Source organism: Labrus bergylta, chromosome 20 (genome assembly GCF_963930695.1).
Source record: "Labrus bergylta chromosome 20, fLabBer1.1, whole genome shotgun sequence".
Lineage (NCBI taxonomy): Eukaryota > Metazoa > Chordata > Actinopteri > Labriformes > Labridae > Labrus > Labrus bergylta.
The window spans coordinates 4,447,375-4,473,104 of record NC_089214.1 but is presented as its reverse complement, the minus strand read 5'-3'; the positions used below and the strand labels follow the sequence as shown (position 1 = coordinate 4,473,104).

Genomic DNA, 25,730 nt, shown 5'->3' with positions numbered 1-25,730 from the left:
AGGAAAAAATACATCATACTAGAAAAAGGCAGGTTGAAGAAAAGTGTGTGTGAGGGTGTGTTCCAGTGTTTCTGTTTACATGGTATCTATCTAGTGTTTGTACGCCTGCTCTCTTTCCAGATGCAGTCGATCCAAACACTGCCGCCTCACTCTGCAGGCCTGCTTCCTAAATGGGTCAGTGTGTTTACAGAGAGCGAGTGTGACTGAGAAAGTCCCCCGAGTGCCATGCGGACGATTATGAAGAGCAGAAAGTGCACTTCTTCAGTCATTCATAAGAAACACTTAAAAGACCCCATCAAGGAACTTTCAAAATGGGACATCCTCTCATCCCCTTTCCTTACGTAAGAAGAAGACATGAAATATCTGACTGCACAACCCCTACACCATGGAATTTGAAAATAAAATGAAACGTTCAAGTTAAATTTGCACATATAAATTGTTCAAGGCAGGTAACCTCTGTTTCACACAAACTGTGTACTCTGACCAGGTGTTTTAAAGTTCAGTGTTACTGAAGATTTTCATATTTTGGACATGATATAGGGAGCATGTCAAATGTACAATCACCACCATGTCAAAATAAATCAATTGTTGTAAGACTGGCCGAGGTGTATACCATTCATAAGGTCACATTTTGGACTGGAATGTGCTGTTTTGCTTGGCTCAGATGTAAAGATACATTATTAGAGCTTTATCAGAAGGAAGGAGAAAATAAGAAAGGTCGTAATAATGTGGCGATGATGGACGCAGTGTTTGGATCACTCTGAATGGTGCCGGCCAAAGTCCCTCTGCTGTCAGTCAGTCAGTCCACAGCGGTTCTGTAATGAGCTGTCACAACTAATAAGAGAGCGATTAAATGGAATCTAATCAGCCTCAATCATCTGTAACTCCACATCACAGATTCTCAGATAGGAACATCTGCACCGAGATCCACCTCTGCATGAGCACGGTCCCTCTCGTACAAACACACAAAAAGTGAAAAATCTAGAACAAATGGCTCATAAACTGTATCTAAGTGTTTAAAGATGAAAAACCTCAGTGTGGCTGTGGTCGCACCTCATCTGACTCACACACAGTGCTCTCTCTCTCACGGCCTTCCTCACTGTGGGATCCTTTTAACCCTTCAATTGAACTCAACATTTGTACATTTAATTGACTCCGAAATGTTCACTGATGTCAAAGCACAAGTGCCAAAAAGAAAAAAACAGATGTCACAATTGCAGTTTGAGAATTCAAATGTGAGAAGATGATTGAAGTATACTCAAGCAAGATGATCCAACGGTGATGCAATGTTTCTCATTTCCTGAGAAATCTTGTCTGCCGAGTTCGAAACACTGGATGTCTGAGTGTCCCTGAATGCATCAGCATGGGAATGCACCTGCTACGAATTGCTTTACCAAGCAACAACAACTTGTTTTTAACAAACACATGAATCCAACTAAACTTCATGAGAATCTGATTATTTGTAATGGCTGTCGAGATGGGAGCGAAATAAATCTCAGACACGATTGTTTTGAATTGCTTCTTATTTGAAATGTATTTGTTTTTATTTATTGTTTCTCTTTCTCGATAGTCACTTGATATTTTAATACCGAGAGATATTATCGGCTCTAATTATAACATGAGCATTATTTCAAATCAGCAAAGAGGTAAGAGGTATCACTTTGTCCACAGGGGGCGCCACATTCGACACAAAGTGAAAGTTCCACACAGGAGCCTTAAACAAACAAAATAAGCTTTAATGGAAAAGGCTTAGTGCAGACAACCACATTTTCTCGTCACATCTGTGTGTTTAAAAAAGTAACCTTAAATAAACACTAACACTCAAACAAGGATTTCCTTCTTTAATCTTTCTCTCTGTAGGACTACAGATTCAATCTCTTCCACATCGGCCCCAAATCTTCTTTTTTTTTTTCAGGTAGACAAAACAGGGACACCTCACACCCTTTCATCCAGCGTTTGACTGACAGAGCAGCGGTGATGTCAGCCGTGTGTTTTAGAGAGAAGCAGGAAGTTCTGATTAAATTGCAAAGACCACACAGCTTGTGTTTAACTTGAGTATATACTCACACAAGCCTGGTGTGTGACCAGGTGAGTCTGCAGGCCTCCCGTTTAGCACAAAGCTGCTCTGTCAGCGCTGAGCTGAAGTGGAGCGAGGGCTTTAAGGAGAGGAGAGCAGATTTAGGTGTTAACGCTCTCGCTGTGATCAAAGACTCGCAACACTGAGCTCAGCGATGAGTGGATAATGTTCAGGGTGATGTCAGACACAAAAGCACTTTTTTTAAACGTATATGAACATCTGACATCATAGAAGAAACTGGCACTCCAATACTGAAATGTTTCCACCCTTTAGGGAGGATTAAATGTGTTTATATTTTTACAATCTTAATGAATTTTTGAGATTTGGACTTTTAAAATTCCAAAGCATGAGACACAGAAGTGATCATGGGAATGTGTCCGTCAAGTTTAAGCAGAAATGTAAGACTTCTACATTTCAGGAATGAAGTAGCGCCTGCATATGTGACTCTCCTGTATGTCAGGAATGTGATAGCCATGCTCATATAAGAGTTAGAGGCCTGTGTGTGCTACCAAGTGCACAGAAGGAAACAGTCTAACACATAAAGAATGTCTCGATGTCAGCGAGCTACCAGATTTTCTCACTATGCGGCAGCTTTTCAGAGACACATTATCCAAAACAGACAGCTTGTGGTTGATATCTGCATCAATTTATTGATCCCAGTGGGGGGAAATGGATTACATGGTGTTGCAAGCACCTCACTGCTGCGACTGAATCACATGAGCCACACATGGCGACAGATACAGTGTAGATTGATGAGGGATGGGAAAGTCTGACCTACTGTTTGGTTTCACTTTGGCCCCACTGAAGGTCTTTCATCTCAGATTCTCTTTGAAAACATTCAACATTATACGTACCTGACTACTGAAACTATCTGTGCTTTAAGTGTGAATTTCAATCAATGACGAACAACAGTGTAAAAATAGAGCCATGAATTTACTCCTCAGGAAGCACAGCTACAATGAAGGCCTTCATATGCTCAGAAATGCAAATAGATATCTGGAGCTGACATGTCAGGTTTCCAGAGTGGGAAGTTAACCATGTGCAGCTTTTAATGTTCAGTAGGCGTATAAAAGAACCTTGTTCTCGTGTTGGTTGAATGTCGGAGTCGTCAGGAAGCTCACTTATCGTGCAGAGATGGTACAAGTCTTTGGACAGAGTTTGCCTTGACCTTTGCAAGAGAGTTCAAGTTACACAGACGATCCTTCCATTCTATAAAGTACAGTATTAAGAGATTGTTTCTATCGTGTCATTGAGTGCAAACATTTGGCTCAAGCAATCCTCGTAAAGTGGAAGGACATTTTCCACAATAAAGCCAACATGAGTTAATGCTCTAATAGCCGTGCAACAGGACATCAACGTTACACAGCACAGCTGATTACACCACAAAACAGAAACAGCTTTTACAGAGATTTTAAGTCCAAGAGCTTGTGCTATGAACCAGATGGTTTATGGGAATCTGAATAATGCTATCGTCGTCTCAGCTGGAGCAGGGCCAAGCATACTCTCACAGGTGTTTTAATTCCAATTTGAATTAAAATCGTTTCTCTTCTATTTTGTAATTCATCAGCAGACTCGGCTTATCAAGGCCTTGGCAGTTAAAAAAATAAGCCGCTCTAATTTGTGGAACATATCAGTCGTCATTGCACAGTCAAGGAGATCGTTTTTGGGGTATTTCCTGCTCTAACTTCATGAGATCATTCCCCTTGTTGCATGCCTTACTTATCAGTTGATGCTAAGTCGTGGATGCTTAAGTACTCCACATCCAGCTGCTGATAACACGAATTGCAGCAATTTGAAATGTAACATACTGGAAAGGAAAGGAACAGAACGTTATATCATAATATAGCGTTACCAAAGACATCACCACCAATCACATCGTATTTCTTTACCAATCAGTTTTCCATGACATGTTATGCTCTTGGCTCAGTAGCACTGCTCTAATAAGAGCCAAGAATGACTCAACCCAAACTCTGTCCATGTCCCCAGTTAACCCCGTTTCACAGATTTCCTGTCAACGCTGAGAAAATAGAAGCCAGTTCAGCATTATGCCAGGGGCTGATTATTCAGGCACAAGCAATTAGTTCCCAGGGTGAAAAAAATAAAATAAATAAAAGACAAGAAAAGTGCAATTACTTTGTCGGGTAGGGGGAAAACGAATACTAAACACTTAAGGTTTTAGGGGAAATTCCACAGTAGCCAAACCATTTTAAATAATGCGTGATCCTTCAGGGAGGAAATGATAATCTGGATTCAGAGTAAACGTTTAGTAGCCTTGGTAGAAGACAGAGTGAGACAATTTTCTAACCCTAACCCTAAGTTTACATAGTTGTTTCTTTAAGAATTTTGAACCAAGTTTGAGTAGAATTTTCAGACCTTATTATATATTAGCTTTATTCTGCACAACGTCGATTCTTATATTTGCGATAATTTTACTGGTATAATGAAAATGCTTTGGGTGAACACCGGCCCTCTGCAAAAGGATTGACTTTGAACACTCTTTTCAACTAGTTTCATCTGCAAAAATGTCACATGAGGGAACACCAAATTATAATCAGCGCCCAATCAGGCCCACCTCTGTGTGTTGTTTTAGTACAAGTGAAACTAATCTGGTTCTGTCATTCTCTGCTCCAATGAATGACTCCCTTTACCCACCGCAGAAAAATGAGGTAGTGCTCTGTCTCTAGTTATTGTTGCCAGCAGCAGGATTGAAACCACTGAATGAGACAAGTGAGAAGATGCATGGGATTTCTTTTTGCACAGATCCTGGGGCTTGTAATTGACTCCGTTTGAGAAGTGAGAAGTTCTGTGACCTCAGCTTTGAATCTAACTTCTGTCAATGATACAGTACTGTTGGCTCTGAAGCACTGTGTTCTCTATGGATTAGATGTGGTGGTTGCGATCACCAAGCATATTGTACTTTACAGACAATGCACCCCAAGCATTGTTTTCTGCAATATGTATTCTGTTAGCAAAGTAATCAGCGATTATTGAATGCATATGCCCTGATACATCATGATAGGCCAATATTGGCCAAATTATACATCCAAAACCTCTCCTATGGTCATTAGTTTAAGTTTAAGCTTGGAATCAATTAACCAAATTTAGGGAAGTAGCATTTCATTGTTTCATGCATCCTACAGAGTTTTCTGGGAAAATACCTCCAAAGAAACCCAAGAACACAATAGAAGGATTATATATCCCATATATGACCAGGCAATACCTCAAGATCACCCATGAAGAGCAGACGACATGACTGAGGAGACAGGCTCCTTTGGGAGCCCATAGCCTCACTGGAATTGAAGTGGAGAAATGCAAGGATGAACTGTTATTGACATAAATACAGTATAAGGCATTATTATGGTCAAATGTTCTTCCATTTTGCCTTTACTCCATGTGCACAGCTCTAACTAAAATAGGGAAGATGTTGGTTTGGTTCCAGTGGAAAAAAGACGAGAGTGAGTGTGTCTTAAGTGGCTGTTTTGATTGATCTACTGTCAGGATTAAAGCAGTACAGATGCAGTCCGGAGATTGCATTGGCAACCCCTAATGTTTGGTAATCTTCTAACTGAGGCAAGTGAGCTTTGCTGCTGCACTTCAACAGGATTAAGGAATCATAAGTCATTATGTTGGGTTGTCTTCTTCTTATTGATGATTTGTGGGGGTGTTTTTGACATCATCATCATTTAAAGAGTCTAAATTTTCCTAAAAGGAGGTCTTTGTATAATTTTTCTCTTTAGAGTTAACATTTTACTGTTCTTGTGTTTGAGGATCTGTGCCATGGCAACCGGAGACTACAAATTTGGAAGCTTCAGCAATGCATTTATTACTACATCGAAATGTTGCTCTATACTGAAGTTTGAAAAGTTACTTATTTCTTTAGCTTTCTCACACTGCACTACACATATGCACACACAACGGGAGCCTTATGTGGGACAGGTAAAGTGAGGTCTGGATCGGAGTGAAAGGGGGCTGAGCGGTAAGCAGAGCGCATTCTTGTGTCCCTTCCAACATTCATCTAAGGGAGTAGGGTTGACTGTCTCTCAGTGAGGCGAACCAGCTTCTTCTCACCCGGTGGTCTCACAGACTACTAAGTAAGAAGATGTATACAGTGGAAAGCCATTACATATATACATTTATCTATGGTGATAATAAAGTATTTGATCAATTTTCTCTTTCGTAAAAGTAGACACAGTTTGGTGCAAAACACAAACAGTTTGCAGATGATGTGATTAGTTACATGCCGAATGAACACATTAGGTGCTGTATTTATCTTTTTCACATATGGAATATTGTGTATCTAGGGATGTTTTAGAAAAAGTCAGCCAGGCAAGACTTGCTCATTCTACAGAGGTCTATAACTGCAGCATTGCTGTAGGTTTCACAAGGGGTCACAGGTCCCAGTGTAACTCCAGCAGGCCGTGGAAGAAGAGCATATAATGACTTCCTAATGACAACAGTGTTAGAGTAGCATCCAGTAGGTTAGGGTTCATTGCAGGTCAGGTCAGATGCAGCTTGCAGTGCCAAGATTTATGTACATGTTTAAATGTCTTTGCATACTTTTATAAACATGAATGGGCCAACTGTTTGGATTTATTTGGTGTTGGCTGGATGTTTCCTCTTACAAATAACCCATGAATAACTTTAGATTCCTTACCGTGCATTTTGCACACTCCTCCCATGTCCTGTTAGACTCAAGGTAAAGTCATAATCAACACTTTAAAATGGGCTTCAGCAAATGTGAAAACTGCATTAAGGAGTATTTGTGCTCACAAATACAGAAACCCAAACTGGTCCTGCAGATTTTAAGTAGCTCTAGAGTGTGCCCATATAAGCCAACACTGGACAGGTCTTGGGTCACTGATAAGGGTCTTTTTTCTCCCTGCCCGTACAAGCTGGCAGGACCAAGGCTGCCAAGAGCCAAAGGCCAAATAGTTTAGTCGGCAAGGTCAGTGGAGCCAAGTATTCCTTCTGTCTGTGTCGCTTGAAACACACATTTACACACACATTGCTGCCGGCTCCCTGTTCCTTCAGAATTCTTATCTTCCATCTTAATATGGAGTACCAACTTGGCACAGTCAACGGAGGAACAGTACTACCTTTGTGGAGCAGAATATTTGCCATGTTTTTTCTTGATTTCTCACTTAAAGCCCCTCGGGTCACTTTTCAGCAAAATATTTGAGTTACATGCAGTTTTTAGGTGCATGTATTTGCTAACGAATAACAGAACAAGAGCTCAAACTTCTTCTTTCTAACTGGCTGTAAACAAAAATACCTCTAACAACATAGACCCACTGCATCCTTGGGACTATGCTCTCCTGAACTTTGTGTATTTATTTCTATTACTTCCCAAAGCATTAACAACAAATGTGGAGGTACTGATTCAATAAAGTTGAATCCTTGAGAGTGAGAATAAGATTTTATGCAGCTGAATGAGGTATGCTGCTGGTCTTTCTAGAACATTCACTTTTGAATCATTAACAGTTGTCCCCATCATAAAGAGTTCACTTCAGAAGTGCTGATATTTTACTTACTATATACAAAAAACACAAAAAAAGACACACAGGTAAATCGGCAATAGGATAGGACAAACACTTCACTTACAGCATTAAACAGAGGGTCTCTCATTGTCAAAAAAAGGTAATTTCATACTCAACCTGTCTTTGCCATTTGAAACTTTAGATTTATGATTTGATGTGGAATAGTGTTGAAAGGCTGTTGGAAGGAATCATCCCGTATTCTGCCTTCAAGTTAATTAAAGCAACGAGAGGCCGGTGGTAAAAGTGGATGTCCACAGGGGTCAGATGTCATGGGGCTCCGTGTAAACTGCACGTTGTTTCGGCTTACCCCAAGCTGTGTTTAACCAGCTGTAGAAACTGCCCTCTGATCAAAGTGTCAGAGGAATCATTGGCTGACTAAAAACAAAGTCTGTCTGTTGTTGGCAGCTTGCCACCACCAGCTCCAGCCTTCAAAGAGACCTTTGGAGAGAAACATCTTTTTTACTTAACAATGGAAAGGTGGAACGATGAATTGGTGACATCTCTACGTAAGTAAATACCACTATAGGGCATATTCATCACAGGGTTGGGTTGGTAGGGCTTTGAGAGAGGAAAGGAGAGGATTTTAACAAGAAATATGGAGGCAATCAATCATGAGATAAAGAAGCTGGATGGAGCCAAGAATCTCTTCCACCTCATCAAAAAAGCAATTGACGCCTCTTGACAAGGCTCTAAGTTTGTCATGGCTCCTGCCAGAAGATAAAAAGAAAAGGAAGGAGACGGAAAGGAATGGAAAAGTGCTGAGCGCTTGAGTGAGGGGGAAAGAAACCAAGACAGGCGAATACAAAAAGAAAAAAAAAAACAGAAAAGAGAAAGAAAAGCTATAACCATAGGGAATGTTCTGAGGTGCAACTGAGGGATCAACATCTGCAACTGAAAATCACAGTGTGACCTATTCATCGCCATCCATAGCAGCTCTTCAAGCTATACAAAATCCTTAAAGATCCCCTTTCCCTCTTTTCCACTGATGAATGCCAAGGATTTGTTAGCAGGCCATGGTTTGGCATGTTTGCATTCATCACATAGGAGATACTCGTGTAGCTTATCCAAACTGTTCCTACATATGGGAGGCGGAGGGGTGGAGGAGACTGATTGATAACATCTGCTTTGGCTCTGCATTGTGAGTTGTTTGCTGCAGTATAAAGAGCTAGCTCTCAGCCAACCCACTTGCAGCCCCACTATTCGTTGACTCAAGTGTTGCCACTTTGACGGCGCCATTGGACTGTCCCTATTTAAAGATACTTGACCTGTAGGGCTGGCTAAAATGAGAATGACCTGAGGTCAATGTCCTCGTTTAAGTCTAAAGTTATGTTTTTGCAGTACATGAAGCTGGAGAGACAATTATCTCTAAAGAGAAGGCCATTTTCTCATTTGATATGACAATACCTAACTGTACAAAGCAAGATCCATGAGGAAATGGTTTCCCAAATTTGGCATGGATCATTTTTGACTGTCTCTTTATTTTTATCTGTGTGTCTCTCTCAACCCAACTGGTTGAGGCAGATTGCAGTCTACCCGTGAGTCAAGGATTCTGCCTAAAAAAATGAAATTTGTCTTTCCATTTTTTTGCCAAGTGCTTGCTTATAGGGGATTTGAATGGGTCTCTGGAAATTATGTTGCAAAAACTGTGGTCTAGGGCTAAATGTAAAGTATCTTGAGATAACTTTTGTGTTGATTTTGTAGTCAGTAAAAAAATAATTGCTCAAATGAACAGGAATGCCAACTGTATGCTTGGCATCAGTGCCTCACAAATGCTGATATTGCTAAAAAGGAAGTGCAGGGACATAAACCCATGGGAGTTGCTACTCATTGCTAAACCCCAAGCAAAATGCAGCTACGAAAGATCTCTGAGCAAATCATGCAATATGTCTTCTATCCACACTGTCTCATAGATAATTGGTCAATTAGTTGCTAAATGCACTGCGAGTTCACCCCTGGAGGAGGAAATGATCCTAATCCTTGACCCCAGTGCCCAACAACAACTAGAACACTCAGCAGCTGTTAGCATCATCCATCAGGCCAAAACCAGGTCAAGCTCATTGGTCCGTTACTCCAACTTGAAATTCCTCGTCTTGCAAGTATTTGGAGTGGTTTTGGTCACAACAAAGACTGAGTGGTTTAATCGAGTTTTCACTTGGAGTTTCTACGACTTATCTATTCAATAAGTTGCTTACAGATTGGGTAGATTTGTTATAGGGCAGTTAGACTTGCTAAATTCTTGTTGTCTGGACAAACTAAGAGAAGTATGAGAACTGGTCAGATCTGCAGGGTTTAGGCAGTGCAGTGTGTTGAACTTGGCGTTGTGTTTGACAGGCATTAAGAAGATTAGCAGAAGTAAGAGACAGCAGTGATAAGAGTACGACAACTAAACAATGAATACAAAGTGCAAGATGATAAAAGCAGAACTACTGGAAGATTTCCTGTTTCTGGCAAAAATGAATGATTTGTCTGAATGGTCAAACACTTAGATTTGCAAGCTTTCATCAAGCATGTAAACTGTTAGTCAAGTATTGAAGAACTGGAGGGAAGACTAAAATATACATTTCCTTCTGGTGAAACTTGCAGCATGAAGTAATAACATTTTTAATCTAAGAGGATTGAAAAGGGTCAGTGTTTTACAAGCACATAAAATTACCCAGACAAATAGTCAATGTGTTAGTTTTTCAGCTTCTAAACCCAGATCCCAACAGTGCTATAACTTTATAATGTGCTCTGTAACGGTCAAGCTAGTAAGCATCCCCTGGACCCTCTGAGGTCTCTGTTGGAAACATCTGCACTGTTTTACATTCACTGATGGTAGCTTTCAACATGATTTTCTGAGCAATGTTCAAACTGGGATCTCCAAAGAGAACATCTTTGACTAGTGCATCCCCACATCATCAATTTTCTAATGAAAAACCCAGCCTTGTGTTAAACTCGATGACAGATTTGGACGTTATTCCATGGGTGTTGGCCTGACAGATTGGAAAACTGTAGAGCAAATCAACACCATGAGGTGTTCGCTTCACTCCAATTGCTGACATTTTTCACAGCAAAGATGAAACAAATAGAGTTAAAGTTAGTATTGTGTTATTACTGGCTCCAACTCATGGGATTTTACTCTGTTGAGCATAAATGTAAAAGTAATTGGCACACATGGATAAAAGTCAGTGAGGCTTGCCTGACTTGTCTTTATTTGATGTTAGACAACCGAGACAGATGTACACAATGAACATCTCAGTAAAGTCAACACTTGATTCACCATGTGTCTCCTCTAATATGCAAAAAAGGGTTTAAAAGCCCTTAAAGCATAGAACCAAGAACCTAAAGTGCGAAAACTACATTTATAGATCAGCAATCTGTGGAGTTGGATTCATTTTAATTTTAACATTTTTTTTAGTGCCAAACTAATTTCCCCACAGCCAGTAGGAAAAACTGCAATTCAAGCCTTCAAATTAAACTCTGGATGTACAGAGCCAAGGTTGTGGTAGTGTAATCCAGAAAAAAATCCAGTTTGGATCAGCTGGCCTAAAGGTGTGCATTTGAATGTGTTAATATGTGTGAGAGTTTTTGCATGGGTGTAAAGCTGTCCAGCTTTAGAAACTGGCCTCTCTCCTTGTTCACACTTATCCTCCAACAGAGGAGATCACACATAGATGATAACCTCCATAAAAAATCCTTAACAAGTACCTGCTGGCACTCTGACGGGCTCTCTGAGCCTGAACATCTGACCAGGAGTTAATTTCCTCAAACTAAGAGAAAACAAAGCAAACCTCCAAAAAAACACACAAAAAACTGATAATCAGGTTTGGGTTCGGCTTCTTTTGTTTTGTAGATATTAAAAGAGGTAAATGTAGACTTTCTTTTGTTTGTTTTCTTGTCAGTTTTGCTGTAATGTTTCCAAACTCCTTCCTGAGAGAGTCTACTTGATTTACTGTATATAAATGTGATAGTTTAAAATAAATTGGTTCCTGTCCTTCTGCCTTGTACTGACATTTTGTACAAATCATTACCAAATGTTGAAAAACCAAAACACCTGTTGAGATAGTTCAGGGTGGACAGGCCCATGTCTGAGACTTTGTGAAATACTCCAGACACTGCGTCTATCTCATCACACAACTCTTATTCTGGGATGATGAAACATAAACACGATAATTTTTCCATCTGTTTCAGTCTGAACTGATCCTACTAGGCAGCAATGACAATAATAGGAATGTGTCTTGGGACAGGATGGCCTGAATTCAACAGACGTGAGGGATTTGGGACTAAATGAACATCAAGCACAATCTTTTTTTGTGGTCTTTGTCTTTGTGGTACCACATATCAAAGCCTAGCTATGGTAGGACAATGATCATCAAGTGAAACATACAAAACCAGTTTGAAATTTATACAAGGGTTTACTACTCTGTAAAACCCAATGCTATGCAACTTTAAAAATGTTACATCAAAAAAATTGCATGTTTAACATTTTAGTGTACCGTTGTCTTATATTGTCAGGGGAATTTTTAGCAGTTTTAAAGGCAGAGTTTGAAGTCAATTCAACTACATACAGGACTTGATGGTCTCATTGGGTATGGTCTCATTGGGTATAGGCAATGAGCAATTAAGAGTCCATATATGTATCTTGTGTAAACCAAGATTTTTCCTAAAAAGCAAGTATGAACATGTGTACATTATTCGACTAAACAAAGCAGGATTTGATCAAGTTGTCCATAGAAAACAATGTCAAAATGTACAGTTTATGAAATAAGGAGGCAGATGTTGAAGTCTTTAGCAAACAAACCTTTACTGACATTAACTTCCAATAGTGTAATGTCATGTTTTTCCTGTAGGTGAGAACACCATAGATCTGCACTGTGTGGGATTACATTGTAATTGAGTCTACACAATTCTTGAGGACCATAAGGAATCAAATTCATGTTTCTAGACAGCTTTCTTAGTTATGGTTGACCGCCGCAGCTCAATGAACATGTAGGAAACCGTTTCTGAAACCACAATCCTTTCCCATCATAAACTAGCAGAGACCACAGTCATACCCATTACAAACTCCATGTTAGCCTCCACTTCAGAGCTCCAGGGTTACAGGACAAGCCAAAGCTGAAATAATAATGATACTGCATGTCCCCCTCCTCTTGTTCCAGACCATTACATCTACTTACATCATCTGTTGGAAACTTAACATGACGGCCATAAAGCCTCTAGGCTGACTTTATCTTGGTCAGGTCAGTGGTCAGGTTTAAAATCCCACCATCAAAAACATGTCTCCAGGAATGAGGAGGAAATGATGAGGAAAAAGAAGGATGAAAAGAAAATGTTACAGAGTCAACTGCTAGAGTACATGTTTTGACATTTCAGGCAGCCAATTTAATGCTAAGTAACAGCAACCTGTCTTTCAGAATCACTTGTACTCACTTTCAGTATTACTTGAAGATCATTTGCCAGGACAGTTTCGCCAACCAGCTATAAAATATCTGCATCTTCACTCTTACTTAAGCAACTTGTATTTTTTTAAACCCAAACTCTTTCATTTTGCTAATTCTTTGTACAAATCCTAAAGAAGTACTGACAATTGTCTGTGTTTTCTCTCGTTGCCTACAACTAACGACAGACCTACTTCTATCAGTGGTTCTTGCTGACAAAAGGTAACTTTGATTGTTTCAGTTTCTGGCAGTATCTCTGCCACGCAGTTCATCCAACATAAACATGCTCTCTAAGACTTGCTCTGTTGCATTGAACTAAGCCTTAAGAAGAACATGGAAAGTATGAAAGCAAAGGGGTAAAACTTGGGCCAAAATTTAAGCTACTGCCACGAGTACTCACAGTGAGTTTATGCTCAACAATGAATCAAAAGAAAAGCATTTTCTAAGCTGGTCGCATTATCTGAAAGAGAACTTGGCCAAAGTTTGTTTGTTTGTTTGTTTTGTATCTGCTGTCATGTGAGGATTACCTGAAGAAATCAGTAGTCTCTTCAGGAAATCACATTATCTTAAAGGTATTCCCTTCCCTTTTGACCATGTTGCCAGGTCTTACTATGTTGAATGGATATAGGGGACATTGTTTGGATGATAAAGACGTTTTATTGAGTGCTGGTAAAGTGATTTATGATCTTACTTCTGACCAGGGATCATGCTATAGAAGTAGAGTGTAAAATTATGAGAGTGAGTTTCAATCATTCCCGTGCAGAAACAGTCATTATTTTAAACAAACGCAACAAAAAGAGGGTACGGTACATCTGCAATGGATTAAGAATACATCACAACAGAATCAGCTGTTCCAGAGAAACCTCCAGTATTGCCAGACAAACCACAGACAAAATTTACCAGCATTTTAAAGTTTTACTGCTGTTAATGTCAGGTTCAGCTTGCCAGATACATGCTTCTAACCACCAGGATTTTCCATTAAAACTACAGCACTCAACTCATTGCCAATGTTCATTCAGTTTTAATTGGTACCACGTCACCAAGCCACGAGGAAAGTGGCTGTTTTTGTGTAAGGGAAACCACTTCCTACCAACACTGCTTCTGCTAAATAGCTAAACAGAATCTAGCTGAGTGTGTCAAAATATTAGGCTGCAATGTCTATATATGCCAAATCCCAATGTTTGGTGCTGTTGCCATGACTCAGGGATTGCTGAGAGAACTGAAAAGAAGCTGATGTAACAGGAAGAAAATTGAATTTTTGGAAGGAAAATGGGCTAGATACTCATATGTCTGTAGGAGGTTAAGGAAAAGATGGTTTTTCACAACATTTTGGTGGAGATCCAAACCAAAGGGTGGTCCTAAATTGGAAAAGCTATCTCTTGATCCCAATAAGTTATTGTCTTAGCTTTGCTATTTGTTATTTTAAAAACCTCAACCAAAATCTACACATAATAACCACACGCTTCCAGTAAAGTGTAGTAAAAACATCAGGCCATCACCTATTTAGCACTTTAAAACTCCAAAGTTTAAAATCTCTTAAGGAAATGGATCTGTTTTTCTTTCTACTTTGGTCAAAGGGGGCTGCTGAAAGCTCCACGGTCCTGAACACTAGATGGGGATGTCTGATGTCACCATGATGGACGGACTGATGACAGCGTTGCTCAACCAAGAAGGCTGAAGAAGAATAAAAAGAAGAAAGACGAGACAAAATCCTAGAATAAAATGTCAGGGTTTCAAGCCATAGAAATCTAAAAAAAAAAAAATAGACCACCAATGGTTTTCACAAACTGGAAATTTATGATAGTTAGTACAATTTTCTCTTTCCTTTTTTTCAAGTGGCTCCCCAAAAATAGGGTTTGTGTAAGGTTCATTTAAGTGAGCAGACTGCTAGTAGGTCATTATTTCTTGGAGTCAATGAGAGATGAAAAAAATAAAAAGTAATCAAAACAAGTTTGTCCTGGCCAATTTGACTTACGATTTGTCTAGCAGAAATCTGAGCCATCCAGACAGCAAAGAAACTTAACCGCAAATACAAAACAAAGGGATTTAACTTGCTCTTGTTACCCAAGCAATAAGACTCTCTTAGAATACAAGACTTGCAATATAAAGGGTAAGACATTTTCAGTTACAGTAATAGTCTAATCTGGGGGGAAAAAAGCACATTCACCACTTTTTCTTGGAAAAATGCCACATACTTTTGGTTTTGGAGTGCTGGAAGTGAAAGAGTCTACTACATGCACAAACACAATAAGTGGTATTTGCTAATGACAGGCCAACAGCAGAAACAGCAGCAAAGAGCTAACCGCAAACCAATGTGAGAAATTGATTTGGGGAGTTTTATGTTGTTTAATTCATTGCAAGGATAAATACAAAGAATAAACAGCACCAAGCTTTTTAGAATTGCATGAGGTTACAAGCAAAGACAGGGAATTGTATGATAAAATGAAGCAACGGAAAGCAAAAAAAACAAAGATGTTTGTTGAAGTTACTCACAAGTGGTGGTGAACCAATCAGGCAAGCTGAGGCCAAACTTTCACTTGATTTGTGATGGGATTTTCAGGAAGTTGAGTTGACAGTGGGTTCAAAAACAACACAGCTGTAGGCCAGCTGAGGGCACACACAGGGACCAACACGACAAAAAAAAAGACCTTTAACACCACCACTAATCCCACCTCCCAATGGGGAACTATCACAACCCTGACTATATCCCAGTCATGTGTCCCTTTATCATGCTTCAAGATGCTAAGACAATGCCCATTTAGTACAAAATAAACTTGGACCATACAAGAACTCGAACTTCCTATTGGATTCAAGCTGGTGCAACTTCAGACTGGGTAAACACATTAAATAAACACTGTGGAGTGTATCAAAAGATACAAAGTTCAAGTTTATGTGGTGAAAAGCTTAAACTTCACGCTTTCTTTGAAGTCTGCTTTTTGGCTTGCTGATGACCAGATGTAATCCATCAGCTGGACAGGCGACCAAACCAGAGCCATAAAAGGTTCAAGGCTGGGTCAACATGCTAGCAACCCTGCTGAGCTCTGAGCTGTGTGAATCTTGTGGAAGTATGAGCACAGATCATTAAAAGTTAACCTATGATTTACACATCAACATTAATGATAATTTAGAAAGGGAAACATGGCAGCCCTTGAACTATAGGGCCAAAGCATGTGGACACATCTTAATCTTAATCATACTGAGATATTTTGGACGATTAAGAGTGGAATAACTTGACTGGCTGTCACACAGTCCTGGCTTAAACTCTAACCAACATCTTTGGGATGAATTTGAATGGAAAAATATTATTGGCCAAACTCATAAAAGCTCTTGTGGCTGCATGGTAGCAAATTGTTGGAGACAGGGTAGAAAGACTTGAAGCTGTTATAGAACCGTGGTATTAAATATGGTTTGGAGATTAAATGTTCAACAATTAAGTATGGATTTAATGTTTAGCTGTCCCCATACTTTTGGCAATATTCAGTTAATTAATATTAAATAATGCCTGAAAATGAAATATAAAACTAAACCAAAATTTTAATTTCCTACGTTTCTCTCATTTTCAAGAGTCACAAACAGCTATTCTGCACTCCATGACCTCATCGGACCCTCAGATGCTCCACTGCTCTATGACTCGACATATCCTCCTTCTCACCTTCTTACCACACAGCCGAACACACACCAGCTTGTTTCAACTCCATCGTTCCTCTCTGACAGACACTTTCCAGACTGTAAGATCTGTCATGTTTTTACCCACCAGGCTTCTGTGGTGCAAAAAGACAGGAAGCAAGCCGCTCCCAGAAAAATAAACAAGCTAATTCAAACCACTTTGAATTAATATAAATTGAAGTTTTGATGCACCTTTAATCCCTTCTGATGGCAAATACACTGCATGAGCACAGTATTTCCTACAGGAATGCAGAAGGACTCATAACTTCTATCACGTGTCACATTTTATTCAGTGAATTTCCTCACAGCACACAGACTGTACTGTGGTTCAGTCACAACGCTGCCCTTTACAGCTGTAACCATGTTTATGTGCTGCAATGTTCCAACACTCAGCTTCAGAGAGGAATTTTCTTTTCATCCTTCGTACCATTTAAAGTTGCACTCACTCAAAACGTCATCAGTTTAAACAGCCCTACATGAGCAACTTACTCAAGGTACAGTCATCAGTGGATTTTGCAAGGATTAAAAAATGTTCTATTTTATAAATCCCAGCTTCTTTCCTGAAGCTGGTCTGGGATTTAAATTATACAAATGCACTATTGGAAACCTTATCACAAAGTCTGCTGCAAATTTTAGGTTGACCTGTGACCTTAGACTGTATAAAACATGGACGTATAGTCTCAGTGACACCACCCATTGCATGAAGCCCAACGATGTCTCTTGCCTTACACAATAAGCTATTGATACCAAATTTGTTTTTTGAATCAACCTGTTTTGAAACATTTGTATTTCTGCTGTAAAAATAGGTATTTTAATATGGGACCTGAAGGGAATTCTTTCGCTTTGCCAGCCAGCCTCAAGTGGACATTTGAGGAACTGCAGTTTTTTTTGCATTTCTGCATTGGCTGCAATTTTTAACACCGAAGGTTGCTTCTTGCCGATGAACTGTGTGGCTCAACTTTTTGTAAACACAACATCAAACCACTCTCAAAAGACAATAGTTATGTAGGAAAATTAGGGTTTGGGAAAACCAGGAACAATCAATTACATATGACACTAGGTAAAAAAAAATAACCCTGTTTTGCTTTGTTAGATTAACAGAAGCAAAGAGTGCTCATCTCAAGGAGACAGTGGCAAAAAGTCGGGAAAAAGGTAGAGGAGTAGCTTAAACGTTGGAAGAAAACCAATTTCAGGAACATTGATCCATGTGGTTTATGTACAGTAAATTCAGTTTGGTAATATTGATAACATGCCATATGGTGTATCTGCTTCTGATAAAAGAAATCACACACCAGGAAAGAGGTCTGAAAAAGTGGTTGATTTAGCAAAAAAAAGATAAATACAAACATGCATCTCTTTTTGAAATGAGGACTTAAAAGCACGGAAAGAAAAGCAAAAACATCACGATGAAAGAAGAGTCAGAAATGTATTGTGTTTGATGTGCATCATCAAACAGTAAACTAAAGGCCGCACAAAGAAAACAGTCGTCCACATCAAACAAAGCGTTCAGCACGTTGGCTTCAAGAGCTCTTTGATGGCAAAAAGCTTTGATTTTCTTGAGTGATAACGACTGTTCAGATTAGGATTTCATTAGCAGAACGATGTAATCTCAGGAGCAACAAAACATCATCAAAGCTTTTTATTTTAGAAACATTATATTTGATTGGGGAAGAAAACAATGTAGTGATGCCTTTTGTATTATTTCGATTGAAGTCATTAGGAATACACTTGTAAGGGTTTTCCAAAAGTTGACTATCATAAATAACACTACAAAGAAGGTCAGAGTGACACTTTGCGTCACACCTTAACCCTCCTGTACACAACCCATCCTGTACTTAACACATCCTGTGTTTGTCCGCTGCTTTCATGCTTTAAAATAAATCACCTATCTCCTCTGACAGGGTCTGTGCTCACACTGTGTCCACCACTCAAAATAGTAACATGTTTTGTCCAGGACATATTTAGCTATTCCTGTTTACCCTCCAGGACAATCCACATGTTTCTGCTTTGAGGTTTTGTCTTCAAATTATTTGCAGATTAAACCATAAAGGCCCTGAGACTACTTAAAGTGTGAAGTCAGCAGAACCGATGTCATCCTTTTATGTCGTCTCTTGTTTCCATTTGAAAGGTTGTCGAGAGTTTATAATATCTCAAGACCGCAAAGAATGAAAATAAATGAATACATCCAATATATCAAGGTGCCATGACAAAAACAATAACTACAGTACTGAAAGTTAGTCACTAAAATAACAAACTATTGTTTATGAGTGAAAGAAAGTAATAAGGAACCAGATGAGGATCACATCAGCTGTCATATTGGAACAAATTTGGCATTTGGTGAAAGTAAACATATGATAATCAGGGAAACATGTGCAACACACATCCAGCAGTACATCTTGAACCAGTTTGTTTGCTGATATATTAAAATGTAAAAGGCTACATGAAGGGCTCATATCACTCTATAAATGTATTGTCAAGAGACAATAAAATGATAGATACTTATAATAATAATAATGGCTTTGCTGTGGATTGAAAAGAGATGTCTGACTGTCTTCTGTCATACTCTTGAGAAAGGTTGTGAATAATTTTATGAGATTATAAACCTCATCATTTCCTGAACTAAACTTTAGTTTTGGGGCCTAAACCTAACATGGAACAGCCACACTTTGGTTTTTGGCAACATATACTTGGTTAAATTAAAAAAAACTGTTTTTTTTTGTTACATTCAAGAAACATAGGCCGATTATTTGGCTGGCCGATAATATCAGCCAATATTAGCATATGAAGTGACTATCAGTATTGGCTACTTTTATCGCAGTTATGTGCCGATATCACTAGATTTATTCACCAGTGAAATAGTATTTCATTTGAGTATGATTGTATTTCACTGGATGAAAGTCCAGTGTTAGTTTGATACATGCATCGCCCTGACCAACCACCCATGCAGACATTGTGGCTGAACACAATATCCTGCCTGCCGTTCTAAAGCATTGCTTTCCTTGAGCTGGTTATAGAGACTGCGCTTTGTTAAGAACAAAGGTTGACCCAACAATGCCTTACTAACTGTACAGGAAAAGTTGATTAGATATTTTTAAAGCTGGTTTTGAAGTCAACCTCTAAAATGTAAATCTCACATCAATTCTTGTAAATATGACAGAGAAAGTGCATTTCATTTTGTGAAAACAATAACAGCCCATTTATTTGACAAGTTTAGTGTAAGCACACATTCGAACAATCTAAGAAACATCTGGCAACTGTTTTAAGTTTACCTTTAGTGAGTCAATTGGCTGTTTTGTTATTTATTTGGCGAAAGCTTATGTGCTCAGCGCTCACTGTTGTGAGTTTTTCTCAGGAAAAATCTGTCCAGTCCGGAGATTTAAAAAAAAGGTTCATTAAAATTGACTCGTCATGTGGAGGGTGGAATAAAAGTAGACATGAATTCTCAAGTGCTTTGTGCATTTTTTTAGCTCATTCATGAAATCATCGTTGGAAACGACTGAGAAGCTCTCTGTGCATTAAATCAGAACCTGACATGTGACCTCTGCGCCGGGCTGAAGGCCAGATGACCTACTACAAATTGAAGCCAAAACCAGAATGTCATTAATTCAGAACCTAGACCAAGAACATGTGGAACAATTTACACAATACTTCCTTTAACTCTGGGTCATCTTAAAATCTGTGTACAAATGTAGAAGACAAGCTAATGTTCACATGTCTCTCTGATTAACAGATTTAAAGAACTTCATGTTAATTTCTGGCAGTCAAAAAGTCAAGTTTCAGGTCCTACTTCTGTTTGGCTAATCATTTCTGTTTCACCTGTTCATCACTGTAACTGTCATCAACCATTGAGTGTTACTTTTTTTTGCCAACTTGTCAAGACCAAGCAGCAACACTTCCTCGAGTGTCCATTTGGAGCTGGCTCTCAAAAGATCCGGAAGTCCCACACACACCCCATATTAAAATAATGACACTTCTGGGTATTTTGAAGTCAGCCTCAAAAGGGACACTCGAGGAACTGGACACTCAAGGAAGTTTGCCTCTTGCTCTCAAGTGAAGCTGACAAGTAAATCCAGGACTCTTGCAACAAACCTGAATTATCCTTTTTTAATTCTTCAAATTCTGTAGATTTTAGAAAAGTTCTTTAAGCAATTTTCTCATTGGTAATACGTTTAGATGCCAGCACAGAGTATCCCCCTGTTTTAAACAATCACATAATTCTTCACAGATTTTTTGATTTAGTCCTGTGATGGGAGATTTGGCTTGCATGTTGGGCCATAAACTGAACCCCACGACGGCGGGAAAACGGAAGAACTTGCGGAGGGGGAGGAGAGGTTAAAGAAGAAGAGCAAACACACTCAGTTGACCTTCCCTAAACAAACAGCAGATAAAAAAGAAGAGAATAATGAGCCCTCCCTTTGATGGCCCAGACTTTGTTTAACTTTAAGGTCAGATAAAAAAAAGAAGTGTTTTTCAAACGAGCATCAGACTTGTTTTCAAAATGCAACTCTTCAAATGAACGTTGGATCCTTTTCTTCCTTTAATTCAAACAGTCTTTCATGTAGACATCTTTGTTTTAAGTAACAGCTTCAACGACTTTGAACTCCTGGGACTCACACATCATAACCATCATCGTCCTCTTTCTCTTTAAGGCCTCGATCTTCACCATCGTTATCCTCATCGTCACACCACGACACTTTGTCCAAGACATCATCAGCCACATCATCAAGTCATTCAACTGTTGATATCCCTAACGGGCAGCTGTGTTCCCATATTCAAATTGTCCCTGCATCATAATTAAAACCATTATCATGTGTGCGTAATGACCATGTGTGCAGCAGATGGAGAGCAATAGTAGTGAGTTACAATGCGGCATGTGTGTGTTGTTTCTTAAGTGTTGTATGTAGGTATACATGTTGATATGCATCCCTCCCATAGGTCAGTACCTCGGGGTAAAGATGTTTCATTCTGTATTTGTGTACATGTTTCATAAAGAGCTCAAGAGTGTGATATTGGAAGTAAAAATCCCACTTATTTTCTCCATAGCGGATTTGATTATTAGCATACAGCAGTGTCTTATCTACGGGCCCTGCAAACTTCGGCTGTCGTCTGCTACCACCGAAGTTCCCGGGCGTTCAACACACTATATAGACAAACTACAATATATTACGACATTGTTATTAAGAAGCGACTCCATGCATTAGTCTATGCATTCATTCCCTCATTGATCCACTTTCAACACATGTCTTTTTCTTGCTAGCATTTCTTTGGTCATCAGTCTAGACATGATAATCAATTATTGATTTGTAAATCAAATAGCTAAAAAAAAGGTGAATTAATTCATTTGAGAAGTCAAGGATTTGATGATATGCCAACTGATCTGATCGTCTTATTTAATCGCACCCTTCAAGATTTCAATCATTGTTCTATAGCGGTTAGATCCATCTAAGACATTATTCAGTTTGCTCCCTTAGGTGTTTATATGATAAACCAGGCCTACATGGCAGACACCGAACGATGCTGATTTTGATTTATCTCTTTCAGTTAAATTGAAAATGTGACAAAAAGCAGATCCAGTTTTCAGTCTTCATGTATCCACCTCAAAACATGCATACACACTGCAGCATGCACTCTCCACACAACACAAAGGAAATGGATTATACCAGCTTTATTTCAACACATGAATACAGAAATGTGAATGTTGCCACGGCGACAGCTCTGTTTTCAAGAATATTTACAGCATGCAGCCTGGAAATATTTGTCCCAAGTGTTCTTTCTCTCTCTCTATCTCTCTCTCTTTCTCTCTTTCTCTCTTTGGCAAGTGAGCCAGCACACACATTTCTTTTTTTCCCCCTCTTCTTGAAACTGTGAATCATAGTGGAGAATTATGAATATGGCAAAAGCACAAACAAAGCCTGAGTTCTGAGCTCTTTGGGCTCTGAAGGCATCTGCAGGATTCACAGGAGAGGAAACTAAACCATGAAATCACGTTTTGTCAAAGTTCTCAAACATCAAACTGTATCCACCTCCTCACACACACAGCCATTAGCACATTCTGCTGAGTTGCAAACATCATTGAATACAACTTTTAAGTCAAAACAGTTTCCAGCAAGATCATATTTCTCTTGCAAAGCGGTCATCATTTCTTTTTTTTTTGACCACAAACATCCAAAGTGGCGTTTAATTCAAATTGTCAGACTGTGGCAATTAAGCTCCATGGGTCCATATTACCTAAAGAGACCCCGTAATTATTCCAGTGGGCCCACACAATGCTGCTTCTGTGACATGGAGGTCCTTTGTGGTGATCATAGGTCAACACAGACACACACATCCACACACAGACACACACATACATACATAAACACACACACACACACAGCCGCAAATGTCAATCTGGATTCCAGCACACTGACGAGAGCTGTGACGGCCGGTCTCAACGCCGGGAGGAAACTAATGAAATGAAGTCATAATTGACAATGACCTTCATCTTTAGAAATCACAAAAATCAGCAGGATTACATCATCCTCTGTCACCTTAATCATGCAGCGCTACTGATTACAGAGACAGCCTGCCTGCAGTGTGCACATTGTGAGGTTTTGCTTCCAACTGCAATGGAAAAGAAAATCCACATCTTTAGACACTAATTGGGAACATGTTGAAACCCTCTGATTGATTCATTCATCAGGGTGAAAATCTAGATTTAAGCTGTGAAAACACTGTGCAAAGACAGTGTCACACCGCACAGAGACTCAGAGAAAGACAGGATCAGTCAGGATATAATTGAAATCATCGTCCAGCAAAGATGCTCACAGGTATCTCCCTCATAAGTTTTGATGTCATGAAACTCTTAAAAAACAGTGGCTTTCAAAAGTTCCCAAAGTTTTCCAAATAGTTTAGGGAACACCAGCTTTCACTCTGCACGCTGTTGCCACGCTGTTGCATGTGTAAACAGTGGCTTTGGAGTCAGTCCAATCCAACATTAAGAATCCCAAGAGGTGCACTCATGGTTATCAAACCAGGGTCTTTTGCAAATATTCCCCCAAACCGCAGACTCCAAAATCCTGTAAGACAATCCCAATGTCATACCAAAAAAAGTTTATTATTTTCTTAATCTTAGTTTTACCAGAAATATTCCCACTGAGATATAAAATATGTTTCACAAGGGAGTCCTAGCCTAGACAGCAGAGTAAAGTTTCACAAAACACAAATAACAGACAACAAGAAGCAGAACATTTAATCACTTACAGGAACATTCGATGGTCAAATATTCCTTCATGCTGAGAGAAATATCTTCCAAAGTAATACATTCCTCTAGTTTAGGATGACCCTGCAGCTCAGACCAACATAAATACCTAAAATGTGTTTAATATAAGAGTAGAGAGCAAAACTGAATTGCAGGAACTTTTCTTTTTTAATAATGGGGTATTGCTTTGTTTTTGTTCAAATGTTTCACCAAAGGGGACTAAACTGTGTTCATGCTTCAAATTAAGTTTTTAATCAACTTATAGCCCTTCTGAATTTCTTCTTAGTGACAAAATATAAACATTTCTAGAGTTGTATGAAGTTTATAATGTTTCAAAACTATCAGCACAAATTTTAAGGACTTGTGATGGAAAAGGTTTAAGAAGTTTAACCCAAATGTAAAAAAAAAGAATCAAGACTTTTAGAAGAGTTTACTGCAGAGAGCTGACAAAACTACATAAGCATGGTGTTGGTCTCCCAATGTTAGCACATGTTTTGTTGTAATTTTGCCATTTAAGCATCTTAAAGTTACATCATCCTGAGCCAGAGTGGAACAAGTACAGACCAGAGCGCAACAGTTTCTCCATTCACCTGATGAAAAGTCATGAGCCAGCAAAAAAGTTCAGTCACAGAAAGAGATCACACCTCATCCAGCAACAAAAAAATCAATACATGGAGAGAGGAGCACATACCTTCTAACGGCTGATAGGCAGAGGAGCAATGGAAGCAGAGCTGGAGGTGGAGTAGAAATAATCCAAAGAACCAGGGAGGAATGCTGCAAAAGTAAAGAGTTGGAAAAGTTACTAAAAGTTGACTCAAAGAAGTTATTGAGAGAAAACACAGTGTGTTTCATTTACCGTGAAGTCATCTTCAGTGATGAGGTGAGCTTAGATCCAAACTTGTCCTGCTCATGCGTGAGAGCTTTGGTACCAGAGAGAGAGATGGATCCCACTCTGCCTTCCTCTCTCACCAGCTCCAAACTAAAAGCCTCTCTGACTCTCCTCCTCCTTCTCCCTCTCTCTCTCTTTTGCTCTCTCTCTCTCTCTCTTTTGGTTCCCAGTCAAACAAAGGCAGCTTCAGTGAGTCCCAACTCCAGAGGCCCTCGCATAAACTGAAATCTGACTCCTCGTGTGTCTCTCTATGGACCACCGCTTTTATAAGCCGGCCCTCCCTCTCAGACACCACAACTCCAAATACAAATTAACACACTCTGGCTGAGTCCTCCTCCCCCTGTGCTCCTCCGGCTCCCCCTCTCTGGTGTGTTCTCTCTCACTTTCTCTGTGATTTAAGGCTCTTTTCTTGTGTGGCCTTGACCTGTGGTAGGAGATGTGTCAGAAGGTTCAACATCAAGTCCTAAACCTTCTTTTTAAGTGTAACTTAAAAGAAAAGAAGTTATCACTGGAAATAAATAATTTGTGAATGAAAGCTCATACTCGCTGGTATGACAGGAGTGTTTTTAATTTTGACAACCAAACCTACTTTCAAACGGTACCAACTTTTAAAGTGAGAATTTTTTATAAAGCTTTGTAGTCCTTAAAGACTTTATATGTGATTTTTTGATCCAGCAGATGTCGCCCTTGAGCACCAGCATGAAACCAAAACAACTCACGCTGCATTGTTGTGTTAGCATGCTAATGCTAGCGATCTTTATTATGCTCGTATCTTCACACTGCATGTAAATTTACCTGAAATGAGCGTGATCTAGAAACACAGTTAAGCAGTGAGTACAGTATGTTATTCTTCTTTTCTCTAGTCCCTCAATTAAACAACTTTTACACATGAGGGGAGGAGTCA

The 25,730-nt window shown here is 39.3% G+C and overlaps 1 protein-coding gene across 1 annotated transcript in view; it reads right to left on the bottom strand.

The window, feature by feature from the left end:
* The window catches only part of LOC109992534 (collagen alpha-1(XV) chain-like), a 56,396-nt gene extending 31,378 nt beyond the window's left edge, over window positions 1-25,018 (bottom strand). The window contains exons 1-2 of the mRNA XM_020645199.3: window positions 24,794-25,018; window positions 24,629-24,711 (exon numbers count right to left, since the gene is read on the bottom strand). Of these exons, the coding sequence (XP_020500855.2) occupies window positions 24,629-24,711; window positions 24,794-24,804 (94 nt within the window). The 5' untranslated portion in view covers window positions 24,805-25,018. The remainder of the gene's footprint in view (window positions 1-24,628; window positions 24,712-24,793) is intronic.
* Between the last annotated feature and the right edge of the window lie 712 nt (window positions 25,019-25,730).